General features: G+C 35.8%; 1 protein-coding gene across 1 annotated transcript; it reads right to left on the minus strand.

Moving 5' to 3' along the window:
- Window positions 1–567: 567 nt before the first annotated feature.
- LOC131144470 (xyloglucan endotransglucosylase protein 34) lies at window positions 568–3339 on the minus strand. The gene is made up of 5 exons (XM_058093140.1): window positions 3260–3339; window positions 2792–3063; window positions 2561–2661; window positions 2188–2381; window positions 568–1134 (listed from the first exon to the last, which is right to left on the minus strand). The coding sequence occupies exons 2-5, from the start codon at window positions 2985–2987 to the stop codon at window positions 735–737; spliced, it is 891 nt and encodes a 296-aa protein (XP_057949123.1). The 5' UTR covers window positions 2988–3063; window positions 3260–3339; the 3' UTR covers window positions 568–734.
- Window positions 3340–12121: the final 8782 nt, after the last annotated feature.

Here is a 12121-nt window from a genome sequence, read left to right on the forward strand (position 1 = left end):
GTGGGTTCAACATGAATGTAATTGTAGTTGTCATATATCGTCCATAGCGTTGTGGTTAAGTAGGCTCTGGTATAGCGTTGTTTGAGCTGACGATGTTGATGATAGGGTATGGTGCTGGTGGCGTATCAAACATGGTATGTGGGAAATATAGACAAACTTTCCGGAGTAGCAGACCGTATCAAACGCCAGTTAATGTTATACTTACCATATATGCATAGGAAAATGGTTTGTTGGTAAATACTAATATATGCGGTGCGGATCTCTCAGAGTCACAGCTGTCTGTCACAGCTGATGGCGGGCGTGTTTTGATCGATGGGCAGTGGTGGGGATAACCTTTTTCTTCATTTTTACTTTTTAAATAGAAGTATGTCGGTAAGACAGCAAACTTGCTTTATTCTATATTTCTCAAAATTAAAGCAATCCACCGCATGGTCCACATGGACTGATGGAAGCAGCACCGACTGCTCAAGTTGATAAAGCTATGCAAAATAGCAATAAGAACAACAGGACACTGGACATGGTGTAGCAATTAACAACATGCACAAGCAGCAGCGTTAAGCAGGGAGAGAATATAAATCATAATGCAATTTATTTTGATATGTTGGAATAGAGTCCGATCTTAAATTTAAAACAGATGAATATCATAATAAATGATTAGTGGGGAATTTGGATGATTTGTTTTTTTGTGTGGGGAAGAGAGGCGGGAAAAGGGAGGAACTCAGATGGTTCAGAATTCAGATGTCCCTGTCTCGTGCGCATTCGGGTGAGACATTTGGGTATCTAACCCGATCAGTGCAGTAGTTGTAGATAGTGAACCTCTGGCGAACCCAGCGGAGGCGGCGGTACTGAAGAGCGTCGAGGTCCTGGAAGGCCTTCTGGTCCCACCACCGACTGCCCTGAGTGGCGCAGAACTTGGCCTCCACCGACGCCTCGCAGCCGTCAATGTGAAATCCTCTATAGGAAGCCACGAAGGGGGCCTTTGACCAGTCCGTCTTCTCCAGCCCACCCCTTGTTGCCCAGTCGTCCGCATTCCACAGGCTCGAATATATCTTCATTGGCTGGTTGAACGGAAATTTTACACCCAAATCTTTGCAGTTCTTGAACACTCTGATTGGGACGTCATCGACGAAAAATCTGCACATATGCCCAACATTTTCCATTATTTGCACTTTGCACCCACCACCCCCAAAAATTTTATATATATATTATAAACTATACCCGTTACTGTATGTAGCAGCATACCAAATTATATCAAACAAAAAAAAAATCAACCATCACACTCATGCAGAGCGCAGGTCAATATACGCTCAATGATTCATAGCAAGTCCCAACTATTTACTGGTGAGTTGAGTGCTTAATTAATTTTGGTTTAAATATCAACAAATTAATCAAGTGAGCAAGTCAACGCCAGCAGCAATAGTCCAGCTTGTATACCATGATTTCCATGGCAAACCAAACAAACATCTTATTTTTTTCTTCTTAATAAGTAAATTTTTCTTAGGACATCAAAAGGAAGGAAAGAGCAGGACCTATTCACAGAGAGACAGTCGCACTGCATCTGCCGCAATGGTTTTGTTTCAACGTCTATTCTTTGTTTTTTTTTGTGGAATAAAAGCACGAAAAAGTAAACATATTCCACTGTTGGTTTTTTTTTTTTTAAGTGGACAAGTCTAAAACAAAAAGCGGGGAATGATCAAAATAGCCTCTCCTGTCGCGTCTCATGATGGACCGGTTTCTTTTATGAATCGATCAATTTTCACTTCCTCCACAGTTGGCAACAAAGTAAAATTTGGGACAAAAGATGGAGACTTTCCTCAATTTTCAAAAATGACATATTCATCCTTCAACAATATCATACACCTTATATCAAATTTTTCAAAAAAGTACAAATTTTCTTTTTAAAAATTTACATTTTAAAAAATTTATTAAAAATTTATTTTTTTGGTAAATTTAAAAAAATCCTTGAGTTTGTTGCAATCTCTGAAAAAAATTTCTTACCAAATCTTAAGATTGATATCTTTAACCCTATAATTTATGAAATTTCGTGCACATTAATTAAGAGGGTAAACTTTCTTTAATAGGTAAATTAGTTAACGAGAACATAAAATTTATGGGAGAGATTTGGAACTCATTTAACTACAAAAATATAACTATGCAATTGCTCGCAGAGAGGGAGAGAGAACATACACAATCTGATATAAATTCCAGAGAACAGAGTAGAAGTGGTAGTCTTTCGTGGGGTCAAACCAAAGGTAAATTCGTTGCTCTCGGTCTCCCTTTCCTCCGGTGAAGACATTTGTCTGCAAAATATAGGGCTGCCCGCTTCTGTTGCCCAAAAACTCGAAGTCTATTTCATCGTGCTCTGAATTTTGAGAAGATAGCTGCACACACAAAAAATACAAAAAAAATACGCGCAATAGTAATAATAATTTTTTTTTAAAAAAAATTAGAGAATAATTGAAGACCCATTATTTAACTCGATCTGAAAGAGAAAAAGTGAAAAACATGGGATGGATGGGCCTAGGACCAATACAGTGAAGAAAAATTATCGGTGGCTTACATAGAAAGCAGTTACTGTTCCTGCAGAGTCCCCGGGAACCATTTTTATTCGCATACTAAAATGGCCGAACAAGTAAGAGCCCTTGGATTGAAAGCCAGTACCTACATATATTCCCCCAAAAGTTAAATCAACACAACAGCACACAACAACGAGAGCAACAGCGTCCAGCCATTAACAATAATACTAGCTAGCTAACTGCGTGATGATGTGTCTGCATTAATTTGTGTGTACCTGTGTATTTATCCAGGACGAGCTGAATCTCAGAGCCTCCGCTGAAATACTTGATATGATCAAAAGCCCACGTGGGCACATAGTTTCTGCCAAATGTGACATCTATGGCCTTCTTCGGGGCAGCGCCCATGATTCCAGAGCACATCATCACCAAACCCACACATCCAATATTAATCCACAAGTAAGAAGAAGCCATGGATCTATATATATATATATATATATATATATATATATATATATATATATATATATATGTTCGTGTCGTACTCGACCTGCAGAAAAAAAAAAAATTATTATTTTAGAATAGCAACTACAAAACACAATGAGAGATTATTCATAAGCTAAGCAGCGCGTACATACACTTTGTGATCATTGATCGAAGAAGATGATTAAGTATCCTCCTCAACCAACAGTAGGAAAAAGAAAAAACAAAAACAAAAAAGGCATCTATAAACAGGAGTCCATTACCTTGCAGTGCAGCGCAGAGCGAGGGAAGAGAGAGCTAGAGAGAGAGGATGAGGAAAGGTGAGGGAATGCGAGCCTTTTTGTAGCATGTACTCCGCATATAAATATAATATTCAATATCGAACGTCTCAGTTGTTTTTTTACCCGCACAAAATGGTTGTTAAATTAATTTTTAAATTTTGGAATAATTGTGGCAGTGATATTATTGTTATTATAAAAATGGCTTCAATTATTTACTGACCTTGAAAAAACTACTAATTATGTACTATTAATAATTGCTTGCTAGCTGTTTTGATTAGTTGGGAACTTTGGACTTGGAGGAGTGGACGAGAAGACAGGAATTGAATTGAAGGGGTGTCAATGTAGGTAGCTAGGCGCAGGTACCTAGCGCTAGCAACTGATGGTCTAAAGGTAAAAACACGTGAGGACCTTTTCTCGATCCGTGTGCGTGTCATTGGATATCAACTCATGTGCAGTGTCGACCCACTCCCATTGCGAAGTCTGATGATCGGAAATTAATGAACACCGTTCGGCAAGGACGATTTTCAGCCTGAATGTGTGTACGTATTAATCGGGAAAATTTGCCTGAGTTCTTCCAGTTTCTCAGTTTGTTTTGATTGATTCTTTTAGCTAAATATTCTTAGCCAACTTCCTGGTCGCAGTACTAAATTGAGTATTTATAAAATACAGGGAAGGGGTATGATGTATAGGCATTGATGAAAACATTCTTACCAAGATCAGATGTGTGTGCACCTATCTCAAGTAATAGTAATTATAATAAAAATAATTAAATGTTTATCCTAAAGGCTGCTTACATACAGACATATGATCAAATAGTAAGGACTTCTCCTCTTAAGATTGCTTACCATGGTAAATTTAGGTTCCAAATTGTATAGGCATGACATAAGTCCCATAAATTTGTCAAATAAATTTGACCATGTTAAAATAAATAAATTGACGGTCCACTTCTTTTCATGTGTACGGTGGCAGCTTCATCTTAATTTTGACAACAATTTAGACACTTCCTCTTCTTCCCAATCATTATATATATATATATATATATATATATATATATATATATATATGCTCAATGCATGCGGCATATTTAAAAGTTTATTTTTTTGTTGGACATCCAACCCATTCTAGAATTTCCATACTTCAATAACTAAAAAGTCATGCAAACACTATATGCATCACACATTGCACACATAAAATTGATTAAATATTCAAATTATTTTCATATGTACAAAGACCGTGGCTGATAAAAAATCTATTTACACACTACTTAATGGAATGAATTTTATGTTAAAGAGATAATGCTCCTACTTACTCTATTTATGAATTTCTCATATTACTTCAATCCATCATTGGGAAAGAAAAAAGTTTAACCAGGTCAGATCTGTGTTGAGTTATTTCCTTTCATGTGAAGGAAAGTCCAAGTGAGTTTTACTAAAAGTCCAAAGTTCAGTCCTTTAATATGATAACTTAAAAGAAATTATAAAAAAATAGGAGAGAAGGGACGAGTCGTCACTTCTCAAAAGAAAAAGAGAAAAACATGATTTTTTTCATGCTGCACAGATTTCATCAAGACTCCGATCTCGCTGCATCTGTGGTCCGATCGAATTGAAATTTGGAGGAGAGGTTCACGACTCAAGGAACTACAATCTGAACGGTGGAGATCAGATTTTGAGCTCGGGAGTTAGGATTTTTTGCACATGAATAATAACCACGATTTTGATATATTCTCTCCAATTCTCTTTGTATTTGTCAAGATTGTTGATACCTTGATTAGATATATTTGTAACCTCTAATTGCGATTAAAGAAGACTTTGTATACCCATTATTTGGTTGATAGTGAATGTTTCAACTGGACTAGGACCCGTGGTTTTTCTTCCTCACACTGGGGAAGTTTTCACGTAAAAAATTACTTGTGTTCTTGTGACTTGGTGCGATTGATTATTTTTCTTATTATTTTCAGCACATATAAAAGTAGAGATACACTATATTTGCTTGCATATAAGGAGAATAATTATTCCACTGTAGTTGTTTGTTAATATCTTTCCCAATAAAGTGGTATTAGAACCCAGTTGACAAATTGTCAGGTTGGCAGTTTGAGTTATGGAAGCAAATACGAGTAGAATGATTAATCTCAATGGTTCAAATTATCACATATGGAAAAGAAAAATAGAGGATCTTCTTTATGAGAAATATTATTACCTATAGGTGTTTAGTGCTGAAAAACTAGAAAAAAAGTCTGATGTGGAAGGGACTTTGTTACATCAACAGTTGTATGGGTATATTAGGCAGTGGGTGGATGATAATGTTTTGAATCATATTAGTGGAGAGACAAATGCACGTTCTCTATGGAGTAAGCTTGAACAACTATATGCTAGAAAAGTTGGAAATAATATGTAAAGACCCGAAAATTTAAAAGGATTAAAATAATTTAGAAAAAAAAATAATAATTAAAATAACAAATAAATAAATAAAAGGAATGATGTGGGAAAAAGAAAAAAAATTAAATTTAAAAAATTGAAGAAATTAAATTAAATTAAGATAAATTAAATAACTAAATTACTAGTTGTTAAATTAAATATTATTGCATTGGATTTAAAATAATAATAATTAAAATAATATATATATATATATATATATATGTATAAAGTAAAGAAGATAAGAAGAAGAAAGAAAAATCAGAGCTGCCTCCCCACTCTGCACTGAATTTTTTTTAAAATTTATGCGCCAGCCACTCCATCTCTATCTCTCTCCTTCTCTCAATTTCTCGGCGAATTTGTAGCGGATCAAGAAACGGAAGGTGCCGTTGGATTCCTGGTTACGCTGTCGACATTTCTACTAGAGCAGATTGGTTGTGGGAATGACTTAGACACTGCTCCTAGGGAAAGGTAATTTTTCCCGATTTTCTCAATTTTGCTTTAAATCTATTGTTAAATCGGCGAACAGGTACCACCACGTGGTCCTAGTTGTCATCATCGTCATTTTTACGTAGGTAATTTTTCAATTGGGATTTTCTAGACCGTACTCCAAAGCGAGAGTGGGATTTGGGAAATTTGGCAAATTAGTTAGATTTGCGAGTATAACTATAAATTGAAAATTATGACTCTAGAAAATATTTAAATAGTATGTTATTTAAGAATAATTTGAATGGAATTAGGGTTTTTGAATCAGGACTCGGGTAAGCGCCGCGGGTGTAATTTTGGGCCCCGCAGACATAATTTAGAAAATTAAGTGGGAGTGTTAAATATTAGTTTAAATGTTAATTTGAGGTGTGTGGAGCCTAGGAAAGGCTAGATGGGTAGTATTTTGGGGAAATTATTTAATTAATTTGAGAAATTTGGTAACTTAACTATATTTAAGGGTATATTTATTTATTTAGAATTTATGGGCCTAGAAAATATTAAAATAATATTTTATTCAGGATTAATTACATGGAACTAGAATTTTTGATTCAAAATCCGGGTGAGTACCGCAGGTATTTTTTCAGAGTCCCTGTCGGTGTAGTTTGAGAATTCAGGTAAGGGGGAAATTTATATATTAAATCAAGTTTTTCATGAATTAAAAATGAATATGTGTTATTTTTGTATATATGTTTTTATGTGGGTTTAAAATGTCAGCCATGAAATTTATGTTTTCTGAGCTTAGGAATATCGATCTAGTTATGTATGTATGAAAGTAAACGAACAAAAGTGAAAGTAATTTTCTAAGGAATTATGTAAGAAATGAAGTGTATTTTGAGCATGTAAATGTTAAATGTGGGTTGACTTATTTTATGAGAAATATGTATGAATTTTACTACTAAATTGTGTGGCATGAGAATCTGTGCAAATTATATGTTAAATGTATGAGATGCGGGCTAAGTAAGTAAAGTAATGAGAATAAAATATGATATTGATAATGTTGCCTGTATATGTAAATGCAACCATGTAAAGGTACGACAGCTGAAAGCTGGGTTAGCAGATCTAACTCATTTCTATGTGGACTAACTGATTACAGCTAAAAGGAGCTGTATAGATTCTAGCACATTTCTATGTGGACTAACAAATGACGGCTAAAGAGCTGCTATTGTACAAAGGAATGAAATGAAAATGTTATGAAATGAAATAACAAGGAATGATAATGCAATGAAATGAAATGTGAAATGTGAATGATACAAATGGGAAAGAGTCACTTAAAGTGAAACACAAGGAAATGTTAAGTTATGAACATGAAAGAATGTGAATGATTGAATAATGATGGAAAGAATGATGTATTATGATATTAGAAGTATTTATGTATGTAGAACATGTTACGTTTGTGCGGGGCGCACTCTTCGCCTGAGAGCTTGCTGAGTAAGGCGAGTGCACTAGTAGTTTCAGATGTGACAATAGCTGCATAACGCACTAGGGCAGAGGGAACCTACTTGTATGGGCGAGAAGAGTTCCCTATCCTTAGGGCTTTTGCCGGTAAACTATTGTTGAATTATGTGAGTACGAGATTAATCTACCACTTGAGGGCTTATTGAGTAAGGTGAGTGCTCTGATTTGTTTTAATTGTGACCTTAGGGTTACCTAAGTATCAGAGTAGAGGGGTGTTACTTGTATGGACGGGTAATCACCCCTATCCTTGGGTAATCTTGTGGGTTAAATATTTGCATGTGATTGTTTAGATTCAGAAAACGATTTCAATGTTATATGATGATTTGCAAATGAAATAAAAATGATATCTATTTATCTCATGTTGGCCACACGCTGTTTTAATATGTATGTTTCTTCCCTTACTGAGATGTGTCTTACCGGAATATGATTATTTCTTTTCAGGACATCCTCGAGGTCGGGCTTAAAGAGCTCAAGGGTTGTTAGCCTTCTGAGGATTGTATAAAGAGAAAGGGTATATTTTTATATACTTTGAGGGAAATGTAAATATTTATGTTTTAAGTTTTTATGTTTTTGTGAAAATACTGAAATGCTTTTGGAGATGTATGTATATATGGAAATGCAGGTTTTGGATGGATACTTTGGATTATAGATAGAAATTAGTAAACTTTGGTATATTTTTATATGGAGATTATGATTATGTTTTCTACTGCGTATGTTATGTTAATAATGGATTATCAGGGATTTAATCTGGTATAACGCGTCGGACCCGGGTTTAAGGGTTCGGGGCGTTACATAATAAGTTGTTTCTAATTAAACAAATGATGACTTTAAGGTACCAAGATGGGACTCCTTTATCTGATCACCCGAATACATTCCAAAGAATTATTAATCAGTTGGCTGGAATGGGTATTAAGTTTGATGATAAGATACAAGGGTTATGGTTGCTTGGTTCATTACCGGACTTGTGGGAGACGCTCAGAACTTCATTGTCTAATTTCGCTCCAGAAGGTGTAATCACAATGGATATGACCAAGAGTTGTTTGCTAAATGAAGAGATGAGAAGAAAAATACAGGGATCCTCTTCACAGTCAGAGATCTTGATTACAAAAAAGAGGGGGAGAAGTAAGAGCAGATGTCCGAAGAATAGAGATAACAGTTGAAGCAAGTCCAACAAGTTTGCAAATGTTGAGTGTCATTATTGCGGGAAAAAGGGGCACATCAAGAAATATTGCAAGAAATTGAAGAAAGAAAACAAGAATGAGAAAGGGAAGGGAACGAAGAATGGAGATGACAAATATGGTGATGATAGAGTTGCTACCACCACTCCTGCAGACTTCCTCATTGTTTATGATGATAAGAAGATAAATGTTGCATGCCATGAGTGTAGTGACCTGAAGAATAATAGTATTTAAATAATAAAGAGGGAGAGAAATGGAATCAGTAATAGAAGGAGTAAGTAGACTGGAGAATATAATAATTTCAAAAAATTGCCGTTGACGAATATTGGGATTCGTTGACGAAGGTCTTCAGGATCTCGTCGATGAGAAAATACCGAGCAACGGATTTGGGCTACTCTGAATTTCATCAACGAAGGGTGAGGTTCATCGACGAATTTTATAAAGGACTCGTCGACGAGGTGACGTGTCTCGTTGACGAATCTGGCCTTATAAATACTAAAAACTCAGATTTTTTTTTTTATCTATTTTCAATGTTCTTCTCTCTCTCCTCTCTCTCTCTACGTCCCTCTCTCACTTCTCTCTTTTTTTTTGGGTCTGTTTCTCGCCGGATCGAAGATTTGAGGCTACCACGATGCTCTTGGCGAAATTCTTTGCAAGTCTGCCGGAGCTGATCGTTGGAAAAGTTGGGTTGGATTTCGTCTCAATCTCAGGGTAAGGCATTTTATTCAGTATTTGTCTTTCCCTCAGTTATAAGAAATGATGTAGGTAAGAAAATACTAAAATTTTGTTCTAGGGTATTTTGTTTTTAGGAGGTCGAGCTAGGAACCCTGCGGGTATAGAGCCAGAATTTTATAGGGGCTTTTCAAAGCTAAGGTAAGGGAAATATGCTATGCTAGGGTTTTAATAGAATTTTCGTAAATACATATATACCAGTTAGTATGCGGTTTCTACAGAATGAATGTTTTAATGTTGTGTGGCCTGAGTAGATATTACCTAATGTAAAATTTATACAGTACTTCAACGTATCATGTTATATAGCATATACATACAGTTATTTACAGATGATTAACATACAGACTTATATAGATTTTATTCAGTTCAGTATATCATAGTTTTTACAAAATATTATGTTTTCCTGAATACCATAACACACAGTTTATAAAGACAGATTATACAGTTATAGCATCGAGATGCTATAGTTACTCAGATTTTAGTATTTACAGTACAGAATTATAGCGTTATGGTTATTTTGGAAACATAATGAAAACAGCAAAGGTATATATATATGTACTTATATAGTATTAGATCCCTGTGGAGACATTACATACAGATACAGTTTACAGAGCACGGTATCGTTGCTATATATCGTTGCTATATACAGATAAAGTGCAACCACATATCTCAGATAGTGTGTGGGTACTATCTAACCGTGCTCGGAGAGGATGCAGCTCCCTAATACACTGGGTAGAGGGGGCCGGTTAGACGAGGTAGCAGCCAGTCCCATGCTTAGGAGTGGATGCAGTTTGGCCGGGCTGAGGTAGTGTAGAGTATGATGACTTACCTGGAAGGCCGACCAGGTTAAGTCCCGTCTACGGGCCACACAACCCTATCATGAGGGGTCAAATCATGACATACAGAGTCTCAGGGAAAGAACACAGTTACATATCTATATACGTATACAGATTTATAATTTTCATTGTATATAGTATGTTATAGCAGTATGAATAATAGAAAGTTCAGATGATACAGATGTTTTAAGCTTTTATACATGTGTTTTATAGATTTGCCAAATCATGTAGTTTTAAATATTATTATTATAATTTTATGACTCGGTCGCCACACACTAGTAATAGCATATTTCTATTTACTGAACATCAACTCACCCCATTACATTACCATTTTTCAAGTGAGACAGCTGGGCGAGCAGATCAGGCTCGCGGATAGAGAGTATCTTGATTACCCTAGTTTAGAGGGTAAGTTTTGCATAGGGTTTGTATTTTGTGTAGTGGACACTAGGGAGAGAGATGTATTATAAAGCTATGGTTGAAAATACTAAATTCTGGTATTGTATATACATGTATGTGTGGTTATGAAATTTATGTTTTTCCGCTGCATAGGGATGCCCATTATATGCAGGTGTTGGAATAATTCATTATAAAAAATATTTAAAAAATGGTGAAAATTTTGAGGACGTTACAATGAGACCAATAGGGTGATTGACAGTGGTGCCTCCATTCATGCTACATCTTGGAAGGATCTGTTTACATCCTATAGATCTAGTGACTTTGGAACAGTAAAGATGGGCAATGATGGCTTGGTTAAAGTCATTGGAATTGGGAGTGTGTTTCTGAAGACAAATAATGGCACAAGTTTAGTTCTTAGAAATGTGAAGCATATTCTTGATATTCGTTTGAATTTGATTTCTTCAAGTAAACTTGATGACAAATGGTACTGCAGCACTTTCAGTGATGGCCATTGGAAGCTCACCAGGGGTGCTATGGTTATGGCTCGAGGCATGAAGCACTTTGCATTGTACGTTCTGCAAGCAAAGGTCTTCAACGACATTTTTAATGCAATGGAGGATAATGGTACAATAAAGTTGTGGCACAAAAGACTGGCTCACATGAGTGAGAAAGGATTAGCTCTACTGGGGAAGAAAAGTCTGCTATGTGGACTAAAAAGTACACTTCTGAATGTATTCATTGTTTGTCGGGGAAGTAGAGCAGAGTTTCCTTTAAGAATTCCCCTCATTCGAGAAAGTCAGAGATACTGGATTTGGTACATTCGAATGTGTGTGGCCCTATGAATACGAGAACACTTGGTGGCTCCAGATACTTTGTGATCTTCATAGATGATCATTCAAGGAATTTGTGGGTATACCTTGAAGTCAAAAGACCAAGTGTTGGCTAAGCTCAAGCAATTTCAAGCCCTAGTTGAGAGACAGACTGGGAAGAAACTAAGGTGCATGACTCACTCAAAAAATGAGCAGCTCGGAAGTTAACCCAAGTATAGGAATTCTGTTGTGTAATATTCAGCCCAAAGGCTAGATCGTATCCTCAAGGAATGCAATTTAATCTCAAATTTTACGTTTTTCCAATCGAAATTAAAAAGTTACTGAACTCAATTCAGATTCGGGATTTTCAAGATTGTTTGAGATTTCCTTTGACAAATTAAACGAACACGCAAATTAAACCCTAATCTTAGCATACACTGAATTAAATAACAAGAATGGAAAACCTACGTCTAATCAAGCAGACATCGAAACACGTGTTAAACTTTGGAATGAAACTTGAAGATGATAACCTTCCTAATAG

Source organism: Malania oleifera, chromosome 12 (genome assembly GCF_029873635.1).
Source record: "Malania oleifera isolate guangnan ecotype guangnan chromosome 12, ASM2987363v1, whole genome shotgun sequence".
NCBI lineage: Eukaryota > Viridiplantae > Streptophyta > Magnoliopsida > Santalales > Ximeniaceae > Malania > Malania oleifera.

Bases quoted from the DNA above. Each gene is read 5' to 3' on its own strand.
- LOC131144470 (XM_058093140.1), bottom strand. From the start codon at position 2,987: ATGGCTTCTTCTTACTTGTGGATTAATATTGGATGTGTGGGTTTGGTG. The intron at 2,662-2,791 runs GTACACACAAAT...GAATATATGTAG, and splicing joins CGTCCTGGATAAATACACAG to GTACTGGCTTTCAATCCAAG. The intron at 1,135-2,187 runs GTATGTTCTCTC...GCATATGTGCAG, and splicing joins TGGAATTTATATCAGATTGT to ATTTTTCGTCGATGACGTCC.